Here is an 18479-nt window from a genome sequence, read left to right as displayed (position 1 = left end):
TTTCCTGATGAGACTCAGGTGTAAAACCACACCCTGGAGGAGGTATCAGGAGACTCACAGGTAAGCCTGAAGGTATTCATTCATTCTGATAAGTCACACCTGGCTCAACCTGTGCAGTCATGAGAAACAGTGGTCATGTCTTAGAAAGGGCCACAGATCTTCAAAGTCCCCCGAAGCACCCCAGACTGTGCATGATCCTCAGTACTTCATAGTATAAGACTCCACTCCCAGGGGAGGCACCTGGGCCTTCCCACCTGAACATATATTAACCCACTGAATCTTTTTTTCACACCCATCACTTCCCTGTATTTCCTCCCATTCCAAACCATGACAGGGGGATTTCTCCAGCCCCAGCGTATAAAGACTGTGACCACAACTTTGATCAAGAGACATTGAAATTCCAACAATCAAGTTTCAGTGCTGGATCTATGGGTAGTGATATCTTTCCTCTTCTTTTGTACTCTTATCCTTTCTTTCTTTTCCTTGTATATTTTCCTAAGTGATATTTTTATACTTTTATATAATTATATTTATATAAATAATAAGCAAAGCACATACATACCTCCTCTCCAATGTAACCAAACTGTTCTGAAATAAACCTGCCATGTGTATGCACACTGGTCATTCAGTCTCATTTCACTTTAATCCACCCCAAGGAATCTAGTAAGAACATTCAGTTATCCCATCTCAGAGGTGGGTTAAAACAGTCCATGGAGTGCAGAAAATCACTCTACGAAAAGCCACTGTCCATGAAGACAGAGAAGTCCTATGTCATTATTCGAATAAAGGGAGAGAGATGACTCGGTCATATGCCCGTGGGGTTTCTCTCTCGAGGGTTCAGAGGACACAGCCCCCTTTTATCCTAAAATCCCAGCCACAGGTTGTCCTCTTCCTTTCCCCAGTGGCTACAGTACTAGGAAGGTACAGCCTTTCCAAACCACCTAGGACATTCCCCCCTTGAACATGTCATTTTTCTCCAGAGTTTAGAAATTCAGGCTATGTGGGTTTTGCAACAGATTTTGTGCTGACCCATTTGTCTATTACCCTTAAGTTCAGGAGTCAAACTGTCTGAGTTCTGTAGCGTGAGGCTGGCAGAGGCAATAAGACCTATTTCAAAGACATTAATGCCCATTTCTCCTTAAGACACTCACCCATGGAATTTTTTGTATAGACATTAGCATCCATCTTTCCCATCATTAGCAATCATGAGACAGAACTTACAGTGCAAACAATCTGCTTTAAATTCTATTAGTCACACTCCTGCATGTTTGAATTTCAAACAATAGAGACACACAGGTGAAAACTAAACTGTGCACTCTATCAGGAATACATCATCACTATAGACACTGTAAACCATTTATATTTCTTCTCATCTGAAACCAGCTAGTTCTCTAGGCAGTATAATTTCAAAAAGAACCATGCCAAATCAGCCTTCTGTTGCCAGTCACACATAACCACTCCATGGACTTTTAATCCAACTTAGAAACACATACACAAAGAAAGCAGGAAAATGAAAACCAGATTTACAATCAAAGTTTTATATTCTGTATTTTGTACTATACAGAGTTCCAAGCTTGAATAATTCGTTATGAATATCTCTTTAATCATTATATCTTTCTGTGACAGAGACTTCTAACAAATTATTAATATTTTAAAAAAACCCAGAAGGTAAGTATGATGGCTGGAGAGACATGATCTTGCCAGAAATCAATGCCTAGGACAATCAAAGATATAATTTAACATACGTTTAGGTATTGCAAATTCTCAGAAGTGGCTGGTTAAGACTTTCAGACTGCCAAACAAAAAGAAAAATTCTGAAGTCGCATGCTTTGTTTGTTTGTGCAAGAAACTTTAAATTGAATAATTTCAATTACTGAGAATAGGGGTTGCTTATTTCCATTCACCTCATTCATTAATGTTAAATTTCTGTGCAAATTGTGAAGTAGGACAGGACTGATCCAAAACAGGCATAGGCAACCAACTGTACTTCTGTTGAACTGTGACAAGATGCTTATGGTGCCTTTATGCATATAATTCCTGCTGTGGAAACACAGGCAGTGTAGAGTTTATCCAACATAAATCCAGACCTATAAAGACATACTGCTGGATTGAACATAAAGCATTTCAAAGCAGTATTAGCATAACAAACATTCTGAATTAGCAAAGTGACCCTGCACTGTGTCAGTAAATTAAAACCATCTTTCCAATAACCATCTCATCTTTGATACACTACTAGAAGTCAAAATGATAAAACTACAGCTTCACTTTCCTATAGATATTAAAAAAAAACACTCTCAATAAAATAATTCTGATAAGTCCATAAGTAAACATTAACTTGAGATATAACGAAACTCTTGACCTTTTTATTAACATAAGACTGCAGAATGGCTTCAGAATTTTCAGGGACTACAGGAAAAAAACCTAGGCCTGTCCACACAGTAACCATGATAGACAGAAATCATCATTATAGAGATCATAACCAAAAAATTAAAAACTTAAACCCATTAAACTACACTGAATTTTGTGTGCTCACTCAGAGCACAAACTTCAAGGTATGTAATAACCACAATCTTGTGGTTCTCAGCATCAGATAAACTACATCGATCACACAGTAACAGCACTAACAGGGAAAATGGGAACAGAATATTAAGTTTTTCCAAGACTTAACTAGATGGGAATCGGTGGAAAACATCCACAGAGGGAAAAGAGGATGACAGGCATATGGCCTGAAGCTTACCTGAAGCTCACATGAGACCTTAAGCTTACACACACAGCTGGTAAGAGAAGAGTCATCTCTAGACACAGACCTACAAACAGCATGCAGTGCCAACACCCCTGTAGAGGAAGAGGAATCTCTGGGCTGCAAACACAGTGAGTAAAAGGATAGAGTGCAGCCTATTTCCACTCTTTCATACAGACTGTACAGACAAGTCTTGGTCCATCACCACATTGCACAATTTTATGCCAGTTATGACAATTGTGCAAAATTATACCAGGCAGCAACAAATAAAGACTGCATGGCAGGTGACAGTAACATTTTCATCAGACCCTAAATACCCTTTAGCACATGTGATGAAGGGAGAGACAGGGTGCAGAGGGAGACTAAAACAATTGATCCAGACAATAGTGGACTATTACCAACACCAGAGGATCCTCTGGGATACATATGTAAGTTCTTCTGCTATAGCACAGCTGGCTCTTGAGTCAAAGACTTCTGCTTCCTGATAAACTACATCTTAGAGAAAGAACTGTGACATTTTTATTTGATAGGCACTGAGTAGTAATAGCTAGAATTAAATTAATTTCTTGCTTTTCTGGCATTTTTAACATTACAGCTAATGCTGGCACTCAAAAGTCATGGGAATGATATAAAAAACTTTTAGTCATAAGGAAATTCCAGAAAGAGCATTGCCTGACAACCAAAACATTTCTGGATTTTACAGTTGTCACAGAATTTCTCATCCCATGAGATGCATTTCTCCTAAAGGCTACTTGATGTGACCCTGAAGCTAAACCACAGTGACTTGGAGAATATCAAGTAGTGCAATGCCATCTGCACAGTGCTGAATCTGGATACTTTGGCAACACTGGCAGTATGAGGATGCAGGCAAATTGGGAAATGCTGACAAAGAAACAATATGGAATTGAAAGTTAAAGGAAATATAAACAGAATCTTTACTGAGTAAGACAGACAGAAAGACACAACAAAGAAAAGAAGAGTCACAAATTTACTTTATGGCACAAACAGATTGCACTACTTCACTGACCACACGTTACATCATCTGTACAAATTGGAAGAACTTCCCTCATGTCTTACAAGGAAAACACGCAAAAACCCACAAAAAACAAACAACTCCCCTCCCAAAAAAAGCAAAAAACAAAAAGAAACCCCACAAAACATCATCACAACAACAAAAAATCCCAAAGCCAAACAAAAAGTAAAACCAAGATAAAAATATCTAGGAATAAATTATAGTTATCAACTTACAATTATTGATGAAAATCAGTGACCACATTGGTCCTACAACCCTTCAAGTATCAAGGAAAAAACCAACCAGTTACTCAAATTGTTTTTAAAAGCATTTCTCTCCAGGTATTAAGGAATACACAACTGCTAATTATTAAAGAATTTTCAGCTATCTCTGAATTTTGCAGTTTGCTCTTGCAGTCTCACAACTTAATTTAACATCACATTTCACAAGCTTTAGCCGATGAATGTGTTTACAGATGAATCACAAATGTGTTAACCACTGATCTCTGCCCTAGTGTCACTCATTTTACACTCCACTCTGAAGCATAATTTCGTAATCAAAAAATGTCATCAGCACATACAGAAGAAAGGAATCTCCATGGAAATTCCCATCCTTCTGCTCTTGAAAAAGTTTTAACAAAACTGACATGGCTTTTAACAACGTCGGCAGAAAAACTGCTGCTGTAAACTATATACTGAAATTAGCTACAAGTAAGGTCAGAATCGACTGACTATATTCTGTACCTGCATTTCTATGTAACAATCTGATGTATTATTGTGAAACATGGCAGGTTTACACAAATGATACCTGGAAATAAAGGAACTCCCATACTAAGTGAATTGGGTCAAATTCAACATTAATGCTCTGACACCTGTAACTGTGACAGGCTATCTGAAAAACTTAAAAGTAAAGGTCCTGGATTGCTTTTACACATTACAGCACACCCTTCTTTGGACAACAATTAGTCCTTGTGAACCTTGCAGAGACAGCAAGTACAACGGAGTGTTAAAACGTCTGCCTGGAGACTATTTCAGTATTAAAAATTTTATATTAGTCTATTCTCTCACTGCTTCAGCCTTCTTTTGAAACCCACACTTGATAAATCATCAAATCATACTTTATTTACTAAGGAAAGAGAGGGAGTGGTCTGACAATTTAAGTTTAGAGCACTGCCGTCCTAGGGTGGTAGTAGTACCGGTAAACAGCAACAATATAAAACGAGGAGCTACATTATAAAATTATGCAACGCATTGCAGAAGAAACTCTGTCTCATTTCCCGTCAGGAAATACACGGACAGTTCAAATTTTCCGCTAGAAGCTGCCAACTCTGCTGGTGAAAGGCGTCACCGCTTTGCAACTACTAGGAAATACTTAAGGAAGCCGCGGAATGTGAACGAAGACGTGAATTAAAAAGCGCACAAATAAAACTACTTTTTAGACGTCTAATGAGAGCATCACGGGCGAAAAGAGGATTTTTGAAACACCGATAAACAAGCGTCAAAGGAACAACCCCACAGACACTACAGTTGGTCTTATGGGTTGGCATTCCCTCAATTTCTCGGCAGCAGCGTTACGGTAAGACATTACGGAGGGACACAACATGCCCGTACTCCTAAGTTTTGCAAGAGAGCCTTGAAGAAGCCGGGACAGGATTACTCCGGTCTCCGGCCCCACCACGGCACTTGGGACAGCTCCAGAAGCTCCCGCTCCCGGCGGCGGCGCGGGCAGGATGCGGGGCGGCGGCAGCCGCTGCCCGTCTCGGCAGAGCCCGGAGCCGCCGCGGGAGCCGTGCTCAGCGCCGGGCCCGCCGGCGGCAGCCTGCGGCGGACACGCCGGTGCGCGGCCAGCGGGCTGCAGCGGGCTGGCAGCCGGCCCCGGGCTGCGCCCGGCTCTGCCCGAGGACGCGCCGGCAGCTGCCCGCGCTCCGCACGCTCCGAGGGCAGGAGCGAGAGCGCCTCGCACAGCGCCGGGCGTGCGGAGCGCGTCCCGCGCCGCCTTCTCCCGCCCGCTCCGCGGACAAGCCCGGGACGAGGGGCCCCCGCCCGTCCGCCCCCTCCGACGCCGCGGGGCGAGCGGGCGGCGGGCCGCGAGCCGCCGCCGTACCTGCAGGACACGGAGAGCTCCACCTTGGTGGCCGGGATGCTGGAGCCGAGAACGTTAAAATCCCCCACGGACGCCATCTTCGGAAGCCCACCGCTTCTGCCCGGCTCCTGCTGCCCCGCCGGCTTCCCCAGCCCGAACATGGGACAGAGCGGCGCGGGCGGGAACGAGGGACGGAGGGAGGCGGGGAGGAGGCGGCGCCCGCCGGCCTCCACAGCGCGACGCCGCTGCCGCCCGTGGCGCGGAGCCCCGCTCCGCTCCGCTCCGCACCCGCGGGATGCGCCCGCCGACCGGAGGGCGAGCCGGGAGCGGGCCGTGACGTCACCGCCAGCGGGAGCCGCGCGCGCCCGCCCCGGGCGCGGGAGCCCGACGGCCCCAGCGAGGGGACGCGGCGGAGCCCGCGGGGGAAACGCGGCACCGGCGGCGCCGCCGCCCCGAAGCGTGCGGGGCGGGGAAGTGCCCCGGGGGAGACGTGTCCAGGGTGCCGTCCCGAGCGATTTCGCTCCGCGCCTCCCCGGTCTCTTCCCTCCTGGCCCCTGCACGGGGCTTCCGCTCCGTCCCGTCCCGCAGGCTGTCCGGGAAATCTCCTCCCCACGCGTTAGTGAACGAGGAACCTCCCCGGTGCCTTCCCCTCGGCCTTTCACGGAAACTCCCGCGCCGTTCCGTCCCGTTCCGCGGGCTGCGCGGGGAATCCCCTCCTTCCGCGTTAGCGGTGCGCGGGTCCCCGCGCCCCGAGCAGCCGCAGCGGGGCTGGGCCAGCGCGGGCGGGCCGAGCCGCCGGGCCCGGCGGGGCCGATCCCGGCGCCGCCGCCGCAGAAGCCGCGGGCGGCGAACGCGCGAGGCCGGCGGGGCACGGCCGTCGCGGCGGGGCCGCTGCCGCCAGGGGGCGCGGCGGAGCGGCCCGGAGCGCCGGGCCGGGGCGCTGCGAGGGGCGGGCGCGGCGAGGGAGCCCCGCGGGGATGCCCCGGACAGCCCGCAGCCCTTCCGCTGGCAAAGGAGGCGAACTGGCCTCGGCCGCTGTGTGCCCGGCACGCTGACAAATGGGGCTTCGCTCTCTCACACCTGCGCAGACCCATTCCTTCTTTTCCAAGACCATCAATCCAATTGCACTGAATCTGTTCATAGTAATTGACAGTAATCACGATTACTCCATCATCTTATATGCAATGTGTTTAATTTGCATCCATTATTATGGCATCTAAGTAGTCCCCAATATATATTTCTCATCACAGCACTTTGAAGAGAGATAGGAGTGCTCCCATTCCCATGTCACAGGTGGGAAGTTAAGGCACAGGCAAATTAAATGCCATGTCTGTAGCTACACAATATGTAGGACAGGTCAAAGTCCCTGAAAATCATATACTGAAGCCCAGAATCATGTACTGAATTCCTCTACTCCTCTGTCTGTTGAGAGTTTTATATATAGCAATAAAGAGCTTAATGTGTTTATTTGAAAAAAAAAAAATTAAATCCAAAGCCACAAACGTTATCAAAATACATTCAATTTTAATTTGATTTCATGATTCTTGTTACTGTAATTCAAGTGCAATGTTTGATCTCAGGCAGTACATCAAAATAGTGATAAGAGAACCTGAATGCCAGCACCTGGTTAGCTCATAGCAAACAGAAGGAACAGCAGCGGGAATGCAGACGACAGTAACACGTTCTTATGTACAGGAGATGTACTCCCTGTGCACAGCACACATCTGAAACAACTCCAGTGGCAGAAACTCAAGGAAGATACTATGGATATTTTATTCAGAAACTTCTGACCACATCCCAGTTCCAATCTTCTGTCTCTTTTTTTTTTTTTTTTTTTTTAGAAAGTTATCACCTGATATTTCATTTCTTTATTTTCATTCTCTTGTCCAGCACAATTTGTTAAGCACAGAGCAATTTCTCATCAGATATCTCTAAAGTACTTCCTCTTAAACCAATCTGTCTAAGGTTCTCAATACAGCCAAGAAGCCACGTACCTTCACAAGTATTCTAGGTGTGTCTGCAGGCAGCCAAACCAGTAAGCCTATAGCTGAAATTCCTTTAAAAAGCCAAACCACAAAACCCAAACAAAAAACCAAGAAGAAATTTAGTTCACTACAGTCTTTGTCAACACAGTAATGTGAAGGGATGAGTGTAGGACCAGTGCTGTCTTGAGAGGCTAATGCTGACTATAAATAAGCTACTAGATGACTAAAAGCTAAAGAACACTTTTTGAAGAAAAAAAACCAAACTGTTTTTCAGCTTTATAATACAGTTCTTCCCTCTTTTATAATCCGCTATAACGATCTAACTATGATCAGTGTATCCTACATGGCATGGCATGAATAACCAAAAACTTATGAAGAGTTACTCTAGTAAGGATAGTACATCACTATAAATGATATTAGCAGTTACAATTGTATAGGTGTGAGTAATTTAAAAGTATATCTTGTAAGTGTGACATGATCTTACATTATTCTCTACTAATCCATTTTATTTTTGGTTACGTGAGAGTTTGTTTGGATCCTTTTATACATTACCTGATCTTAATATTTTATTCTACTTAGAAAAATGGAAATTGTTGGCAATTGCTGATTCCATAAATAGAGCACCCTATGAAAATAATGGAGAAGTTAAGGAAATTCAAGTCTTCAGTGTTGCTGGGGAGATATTCATCTTCTCTCATCACATTTATGAAGGCACAAAAATTTTGTCTTATAATGTTTTAGCTTAGAGTAAGTACATAATTCTCATGCACTGAGTGAGTTTCATGGGAAATAGAAACTAAAAACTAAATCAATGGAAAGATAGGCACCAATGGGACTAAATATATGATATTATCATTACAGACAGGCACCTTGTATTTTCTCATTCTTAAATGGCACTAAGGTGTGGAGACTGGAAAAATGTCCAAGTATTAGGACAGAGGCAGTTTTAGTATCTGAAATTAATGTACAAAATACCTATCAGATTACGGTGCAAAAAGAAACATAAGAGCTGTGTGTGGTACATGGTAAGCTGACATTTGAGTGACATCAGTGACTCCGAAAATTTTGCAATGGAAAGCAGGACATATTTTCCTTGCTTTCTTTTGTGATTGTTACCTTATTATTACTAGCTGTTGCTAATTTTCAGATGCCTACATAACTCGTTTCAATACCTGGAACCTAATTTAAGGAATGAGGGATATATTTGCAGTAATTATAGCATAAACTATGAACAAACTAGAGATTCCAGAATAGCTGTAATGCGTGACACTAGATGATTGCTTTAAAACATCACAGCTTCCAGGTTTCAGCAGTATAATTGAAGCCGAATGCCACAGGATGCAAACATTGATTACTTCCCTCCACCCCCTCAGCTTTCTGCCTTGTAGATCATTATCAGACATCTCAAAAAAGAAGTTGTATGATTAAATCTTTGTACTTCTAAAAAAAAAAATGAACCACACAAAACCAACACAGACTAATCTGTAGGAAGTTAAGGAACTGAAGTGGCATCTATTCCAGTTATGTGATAGAATAGGTGGATGATTATAGAAGTGAGCTTAGAAGTGAGCTTCAGCATTGCTGGAACAGAACAATGGGACTCCAATGCATTTTCATGACAATGACATGCCTACTCAGTCTGTATTTGTGATGAACATATCATATTCCCTTGCTCTTCTTCAAGTGTCCATTCAATAGATCGCTCAAGTAACATTAATCAAACGTCATATTTTTATCATGGGTGCCACCAAACTGTTTCTTTCAAGAACCTGAAGAATGGGGTGAACTTAGCCATAACTATTCCTTTCTGATAACTGAACACAGCACTGAAACAATTCCAACATCCTAATGTACACTACAGTTTGAGAATTGTTATATCTTTCTTTCCTGCCTTTGATTAATATCATTAATTTCCTCCTTCTTTGCTAGTGCTGATTGTTTGAATCCCTTGAACAAAGACAAGGAATTTAGCATTTGCTGGGACAAGTGGAACCATGAGTGCCACCATCACTATTGGAACCATTAGCAACAGCCGTGGCTCAATACAGACTACAGGCTTTAACCATCTATAATAGAACAGCTGATGGATACATTCAGTCCCTTTATTCTTCTAGGATGAATTATCTCCTATAACTCCATGATTTTGTGATCTGCTTTCAAAACACACAAAAACTGATGAAGCTCTATTTTTGTGCAAGTGAAGTCTAAAGGAGGTGTCAGACTCAGAAGCTAGGCAAAAAGAAAAACTCTCCACTTCTTTCAGGGTTTCACTTTAAACACTACTTTTTCAAGGGCTAATGTCTACAGTCTCACAGGTGTCAAGAAGAATACATTTCTTCTTCTTAAAAAGTATCTAGGTCTTCTGTGTTTAAAAGCCTTTGAAACCTATCCTTGCTGTCTGCATGAGAGCACCTCTGTCGTGAGGACCCAGAAAACCTTGTCACCATGGCATAAGCGAGGAAGGTTAGTGAGTCATCAGTGCAAAGACAGCTAAAAGTTTCACCCTTTCTGTACCATGATGAAATCAGTAGTGCTTTTGGTTTTGTACCTCTCTACTGTTTCCATGCAGAATAAAATCACAAAGCATAAATTCCACTTTCCCTCTTCATGCACACAAATGACAGCTATCTGACAAATACACTTGTCTGACTATATTATATTCATTTACACTAGAACTATGTTATGTATCAAAGTTCCTTTAGCACTAGATAATCTTCCTGTATTATTTCAAATTTTCTTCCAGTTTGATCCAGGCCAGAAGAGAGAGACCAGCAGCACAACCATAAGGTTCCTTCCTGCCACATCCTAAGGAAAGTGTTCTTCCACAGAATCAGGTTAAGTAGTGTCATTTCCTGACACAGTTTTCACTTAGTTCAAGAGCTCTTCAAAATGCCAAAGACAGCTGAAACATTCTCAGAGTCATTCAGGAGCTGTAATGGAATCCATTTCACATATTACACCTAGTACTGCATAGTAAGGTCTCTACATCTACGAACAGAGGAATTTTAAATCTACTGAGCACTTTTTCTGTCTCTCAGAGTGAAGCAAGTAGGGTGGAACTCATATTCTGAAAATGTGACTTGGAAGTATTTTTAGTGCAGGCTTTTAACTGTTAACAAAGTCAGATTAAAGTTCAGAAGTTCAGGTTTCATTTTAAAGGACAAAGAAAACTGATTAGATGCTTTTGGGTGAAAAAGTGTTATTCATGCACCTTCAACTAAGCACTGGCCATCCAGATTTCATTTGTGGACACGCTGCCAGAAAAATGTAAGGATGCATTTAAAATACTTGCTCTAGAAAGGCAGTTTATGACTGGCTCATGGTAGCAGATAATTCCGGGTACTGCTAAATGAAGTGTTTACTATGGCAGAAAGGATAGTAAGAAGAAGATTGTCTGCATGCAATTAATTAAAAAAATTCTAAAGAACTATGTTCTTTCCAATGAACATAAGATTAGACAGCCACAAAATGAAACCTCAAGATGTTTGTCACAAGATCAGCTGAACAATTCAGGAAAGTATTTTAGTCTCAAAAGAGGTAGAGGAGAATCTACTTCTTGCTCTTCATGCTCTTCATGCTTCTTCTTCTTCCTCCTCTTCTTCTTGCTCTTCTACTTCATGCTCTTCTTCCCATTCTCTTGGGCTCTTGATGATTAGAATTATTTTTTCCTTCCCTTCCATGTCCAATCATTTCTAGGCCTTCCATATTTCTAAGAAATACCAACTGATTTGCGGAAAATATATGTTTGTTACAAATCTTTTAGGAATAATATGTTTCATAGTTTTTTTCTCTGCCTAATCTTGACCCATATCTTTTCCCTCAGCATGCTTCCAGAATATTCATAAAATCAATGCCACCATTAGCAATACACCTTGGGAGGCCAAGTCTTCATATGTAACAGTTGCTTTGTGAATTTGGCTAATACAGTAGAAATTAGCACATAGCCTCTACAATTTAAAAGTGTGTTATCCAGTTATTTCCTTCATGGCAACTAAAGTCAAACCCAGTTATTTTAAGAAAAAAGTCACGACAGCATTTCTGAACCCAACAGCAGCAATGCCCAAACTGCTACATCCTCCTCCATACCCGGGTGGAGGCTTCAGTACTCATGCACATGACTTTCTGTATTTCCTGATAACGTCAAGGAGATATTGGGTCATGCCATTCTAGGTGTGGAAGAAATCAGTAACTCTGCCAAAATAGACACAGATTTAATCTTTGTGAGTAGACTCCAACACAGATGTCAAGCACCAATTGCTTATCTATTACCTACCTACCTGTAAATATTCAGACCAATGTGTACACAGTGAGGGGGATGACCTGGACTAATCTGGATAAGTATTGGATCCCCTGCTTGTCAATAGTTACACACTTGAACTTACATAAATAAATACTCTGGATTATATATCTGGTTCACTTATCATTTCATCTTCCCAGAAGGATCCCTGTGAAGTCAGGGTAACACTACATATTCTAATTAGCCACCAAGAAGCAAACCCAAACTTTTCTGTCAATTGCTTTAACAGTTTCTTTCACAAATTTCTCAGTGTAAGCCAAGATAGTGGAATTTCAGAAAACCTGTCACTATATGTTCTCATACCATTTCTATGGCTTCCTCATTTTGAAAAAAAAAAAGTTGCGGGTGTTTCTGTATTCCTTAAAAGATCAGTGAAATCCCAACATGTTGCCAGGCCCCTCCATGTACTATTTTTCATGCAGTCAGGCTTACAGTGAAGCTCTGTCCCAAACTAATTTTGAAGGCTGCATTTGATTTACTTTATTGACTTCTTGATTATTTTTTTCCCCAAGATTGTACTTGTTTTGTGGAAGAAACTGACAAATGCCCTCTGGGCACAAAGAGTGCATGGTTCTATTTTCACAGAGGAAAAACTTTGTGGTTCCTTTAGACTTTCTGTCATATTTGATAACTCACTGTTAGACACAGAGCCAGAAAGCATAAGCCTCTCCCACACAATGGTTCTGGAAAGAGGAGGAATTGTGCCTGGAAAGATCTGTGAAATCATGAGGATATAAAACATTCTGTTTCCCGGCTTAAAGACTTTCTGAGTGGATAACAGATCTTACCAGTACTATCTGTGATGTTGATTTGGCTTTTGCAATTGATTTTATGCCTCCACCTCCAAGGACTCAAGCAGCAATAACTGCTTGAGAAATAATAAGAATACCATGAAACACCTCCACTCCCATAATTACCAATCATTAGTCCTCAATAGGAGCTTCAAGGTCATATGCTCAGTCTGACAAAGCAGACTTTGATCCATTAAACACTTCGGGTTTCACCTCCAGGCAAGGCCTCTAGCAGAAGGGGCTTTATCTTCAGCTACTCAAAGAAAGTTAATCATTTTAGATAAAATGCAAAATTCTGAGCTTCAGGATGGTTGGGTACTACAGAGCCCATAGATTTTTCCCAGAGTGCAACCAGACACCAGATTTCTCTCAGGAGAGGAGCTGTGCAGTGATCTGGGTTGCTCTGACCCTCAGCAGGCCTGGATATTTCCTACACAGCTGGGAGATCTCTGCAGCAAAAGGGAGGTCCTTGTACACAACATATTTTGAAGAAACACAATTACTGCAGGACATTGTCTTCTTTGTCTTCCAATTTACCAGAAGCAAGCTCCAAAGCGACAATACAAACTCTCAGAGAAGCTGATTTTAATCACTCATGACTCATTTATAACTATGAATTAAATTTTCAAACTATACAGCATTTATTTTGATTGCATTTTATAATGACAGTTGCCATCCTAGTTACCAAACACTAATTTATGATATAGGTTAATTTTGTGTTATTAATGAACTATCAAAAAGGCAGTGTGACTTACAGTACTGACATTTAGCAAGTCACTAAAATATCAAGAGATGAAGTAAGAACTTGAGAGTTTCTTCTTTTCCTTTCAGGAAAACAGAAAAGAACCGCAGATAGGAAAGTGAATTTTGTCAGAATATTTATTCTTTTTTTCATCCAGATGTATTCCTTCATTTATGAATTTTAATTTTATATCATTTTCCATTCAATTAAAATCACTTAAACAAACATTTAACAGCATGTGGATTGTCTTTTGGGAACACTGTCCATCAGATTTTTCTCATTTCATGGCAACATTCAAGCAATTAAGGTTTTAATGAGGCTGAAAATTTCCAGCCCAAATAATGTAATGAGTTTGAGTATCTTCCAGAACAACTGTGGCAATAATTCGGGAATGCATTTAACCGTATGCTTGAATTCATAACTGTGTTGTTGGGCAGCAGCTGTCTGCCTCTTAAGTGAGGTGTAAAGCTCACACTTAACATTTGCTGAGCTCAGAGGGTTCATTGCACCCTTGCTTTGCCTGTGTGAGAAGTACAAAGTACAAGATTGCCATTTTCTCACATCACATTCCGCTAGCTCAATGTACCTGCTCATATCCACAGATTACTCAAATCCATTACTTATTTTCAGTTTTAAAATGTTACTAAAGATTACACAGTATTTCTCAAATGGGAGGTAAATTCGATTCTGTTACTGAACAGAATACGAAAAATTAAACTATATTGGCACCATGGACTAGGCTGTGCTTATGAGCATCAGGACTTCTAATTCTGTATCTGTGGTAAACGAGAATCCTTCATTTCCTCTTCTTTTAGAAGGTGTCTTAGGGTGACTTTATGATACTTGTATCATCTGTTCTGTTTATGCTGGATTTTAAGTCCTGCACCTGCAAGGCTGGTTCTGAGAGCGAGGCGGGGAGAAGCAGCGCGCAGTTTGTTTTCAGGAGCTGCACTCGCTCCTCCACGTTCCTGCTCCTGGACTGAGCTGTCTGCAGCACGGACAGACAGCGGGACAGAGCTCTCCTTTGCTTTTAGCCAGGTTTTAGCTGGCTGAGCCAGAGAAGTTCCCTGGGCAGTGGCTTTTGTTTCTGGGAGCTGATCAGACCTGCTCTGGACTGGACACCCAGAAGAGCTCTGGGAGCTCACACCCGGGGCCCACCCAGGCCTGGGCTGGGGCATTTCCAGCGCAGGAGGGGCTGAGAAGAGACTGAGTGAGCCGAGCTACAGCCCACGGAAAGGACTCTGAGTTTGCCATCTCTTCAGGACAGTGAGAGGTGTTATTGTTTAATATAATTTCATTTTTTGTGCTGGTGAATGCTTTGCTTCTTAAATAAAGAGGTTTTTCCCACTTTTCTCCAAGGAAATATTTTCCCCAAACCATTTGCAGGAGGGGCCACTTGAATTTGCTTTCTAGAGGGACCCCATTCAGAGGCTTCTCCCCAAATTTGCCCTAAATCAGGACAGAAGGGTTTTGCACCCTGATAAAGGCAGCATTTGTTTTCTTAAAATGACTTCATACACATTATTTATTTGACTGTGAAATAAACATTCATCTTCAAAAATAAAGAACTAATTAGTTTGAGGCAATTTCCAGATGCCAGGAACATACTTTCCAGAGCCACAGTAGCAAGAATTCTGTGAAAATCATTACACTATTTAGGTAACCATAGCACAGTTGTCTTCAAGTTATTCTGCAAGAAAAGATGCTGGCTTGCTGCCAGCATAACCAGCATTTGTCCCAGCCAAGAAAGTAACTTCATAAACACATCAATATTTTTTTTTTTTCTGGTGAAAAAAAATTAATTAAAAAGGAAATAAACCACCAAAGAATTCTAAAACAAATTTAAATAAAAAGTAAATGGCCAATTTTAAAACTGTCACATAGACTTTAATTCTGAATGTTCTTCAGAGATAAACCCAAAACGCCTTGAAATAAGAAAACTATTTTTTATTTGAATAGTGATTCCTTGTTTCATATCTATATGTTTGATTTAAAATTTAACTATAAACACACGAAAATTTAAAGTAGCTAGTTCAGTTGCTTTTAAAATGGTAAATTAACTTTACTTTGCATGATTAAGAGAAGGATTAGAATGATTCTTAAACATATTGTATTTTATCAACCTAGGCCGAATTCATCCTTAAAGGAACTCAACAGAACTGAAATGATCAATGAACAAATTAACCCTCTTGAATTTAACAGATAATTCAGTACAAATTAATATTACACTTTAAATATTAACTTCAGGTCCTTAATTATTTATAGTTTTGGTGTACCTTTTCCATAATGATATAATTAGCATAGCCATGTGGGGATATATAGTAATTTTTGAAGAAGTTTGATTGCAAGATATATTTTGAGTCTAGTTTGTGTGTCTCCCAAGAAGTATTATAAACTTTTGAAAGGGAAAGGAACTAAAAAATATTTTATTGTTGAAAGTGTATACTTTTAAAAAGCCTTTTGGGAAAATATTCTGAAGTCTTTGGCATTAATCTATATAAAGAACAATCTTGGGCTCCTAACACAGGGATAAACTCCCTACATATAATTGCAAATTCTACATAATACTACATTATTGCTACACATAACACTAATCCTAACACTCAGTCGTTTTAGTCTTGCATCATACCTAAACGCAAGAACCAGTCCTAATTCAATACAGAATAAAATCCTCTGCTACTTGGTACCTGGTAGAAGCAGACTCTTAAGCATTCTCCCAAGTGTCATTTAGATCCCAAGAACTGCATCATGCACTGTACATCAGAAAGAGTCACTCTCAGCTATAGTGAGAAGTCAGCTTGTTTTTGCAGATCCATCAGTAATCTTGATTTTGCCTTCTGCAAGACTAACCTTTGCTTTGGCTTAGCATTGGCTGAGAAGGCACTCACTGCAGAAGTTTGGTATAACAAGGAAAGTTTAGGAGTCATGCTTCAAAACCTACTTTATAATACATTTTCAAATTAAAAACATGTTTTACCTAGTATTCTATGATTCTAGCATCTCTAGACTTAACAGTCTTTCCAGGTAGAAAATCTTAATAATGAACATTAGTTATTCTCCATTATTATAATCTAAAGATTCATTTTTATCCAGCTTTCTAAAATCACTAGCTTCCCTTTTACTTATTGCTGTAGATAATTGTCAAACTATGAATCTTACATGAGCCTCAATACATCATGAGGCCATCTTGCACAGCAGCTAACTTAGGAGGGAAAGCACTGTTTCACATTATCAAAAGCATGGAAACCTGCTGGTTTTTATCAAAGAATGGTGGGATCATTGGAGTTGAAAGTGACCTCTGTGTTTCACCTAATCCTCCCCTCTGAGCATGGCCATTATCAATGCTCTGAGCTTGGCTATTTTCAAAGAAAGGACAAGTTGCTCAGGGTCTTTTTCAGCTGAGGTTTGAAACTCCCTAAGGCTGGGATTTTGCACATTCTCCAGGTGGCCCTTTCCAACATCTGAAGACGTATTAAAATTTGCTTATATCCAGTTAGGTTTTTCTTTGCTGCAGCTTGTGACTCTTGCCTTTTTTCTTTCTGTTGTGCACCTCCAAAGCAACACTCCCAGATATCATCAGAGCTCCACTCAGGTGATGGACAGCAGCAGTTCAACTCATCATCCTTTTCATGTCCAGCCTACACAAAGAGAGTTCTTTCTGCTCCTCTTGCTCACTGTGATCTAATCATCAGCTCCCTAATCATTCTAATGATCTTGCACTTATGTGTCTCTGCAGTTGAATGTCTTTATAGCAGTGGTTCCAATGCAGTTCAAAGATGTGACCTGGGGGAAAAAATCCCTTCTGGCTCTGCTACTACAGTTGGAGTGTTGTGGTGCCTGGAGTGGTCTCATTCGTGTTCAGTTTGCTGTCTGCCCAGGGCTTTGCTGCAGAGCTGCTGTCCAGCCCCTCAGACCCCCTCCTTTACCCATGTCTGGGGGCACCCACACCAAGTACAGGCCTGGGCACTTGAAGCCCACAGTGAGCCCTGCATTGAAACCCACAGTGCTCCTGTTGGCCTGACACAGGGCCTTTCTCAACACAGCAAATCAGTGTGATAAAAGCCTTATTGCTTATTGTCTCAAACTTGATCACTGTTTTTTTGTTGTCTGATGATAGCTTTTCACAGCATAACGTAATGTGGTAAAGCAATAAACGTCAGTTTGCCAAAGTTAGTTCAATTTATTTTTTTTTTAATAAATCATTAATTTTTGTTTCTTTCAGAAATCCAAATCATAGGCAGAATGTAGTGTAGGTCTTAATATCATCCTTGGCACAGCTTCCCAAATAGTCTGTGCACCTGACACAGTAAAAGAGTGTCTCAGGTTGCAGAAGCCAAGCCATAACCATCTTCTGCACCATTGACTCATGTCCTCCCCACAGCCCTTGATGTTCCTAAAAAGCAGGTACAGCACGAGAATCTATTTTGCATTACTCTTCAAAACTTAGATATATATTTCACTACACAGTGAATCTTTGCACTTTACATGTACTTCATTCTTTATATTGTCTGAAACTGAATTTCTAATATCACCATTTTAGTTTATCTTTGTAAAGCTCTCTTAAAATATGCTGCTCCTTTTATAGTTGCTTTCCAAAATAAGCTTCTTACAGACATTTGCTATCTAAATCTAATTAATTAAATTGAATCTTTTTTTTGTAATAAAGGAAGACAAATAGGGCGAGAAATGCAAATACTAACACATATCACTTCTCCAGCAAAGGCTTTTTCTCCCAGTATCCTTTCTGAGAAATTGCATTTGCAATGCAAATGAAAAATAGTTAATATACAAATAAAGAGATGATATACAGCTTTATTTAACTCTCTTTTT

At 41.2% G+C, this 18479-nt stretch overlaps 1 protein-coding gene across 1 annotated transcript in view; it reads right to left on the bottom strand.

Annotated features, from left to right (window-relative positions):
- Window positions 1-6176, bottom strand: part of LOC110467628 (copine-8) — a 67972-nt gene extending 61796 nt beyond the window's left edge. The window contains exon 1 of the mRNA XM_021524840.4: window positions 5856-6176. Coding sequence (XP_021380515.3) covers window positions 5856-5995 — 140 coding nt within the window. The 5' untranslated portion in view covers window positions 5996-6176. The remainder of the gene's footprint in view (window positions 1-5855) is intronic.
- Between the last annotated feature and the right edge of the window lie 12303 nt (window positions 6177-18479).

Source organism: Lonchura striata, chromosome 1A (assembly GCF_050655825.1).
Source record: "Lonchura striata isolate lonStrDom1 chromosome 1A, ASM5065582v1, whole genome shotgun sequence".
Classification (NCBI taxonomy): Eukaryota; Metazoa; Chordata; class Aves; order Passeriformes; family Estrildidae; genus Lonchura; species Lonchura striata.
This window is presented reverse-complemented; position numbering and strand designations above follow the sequence as displayed.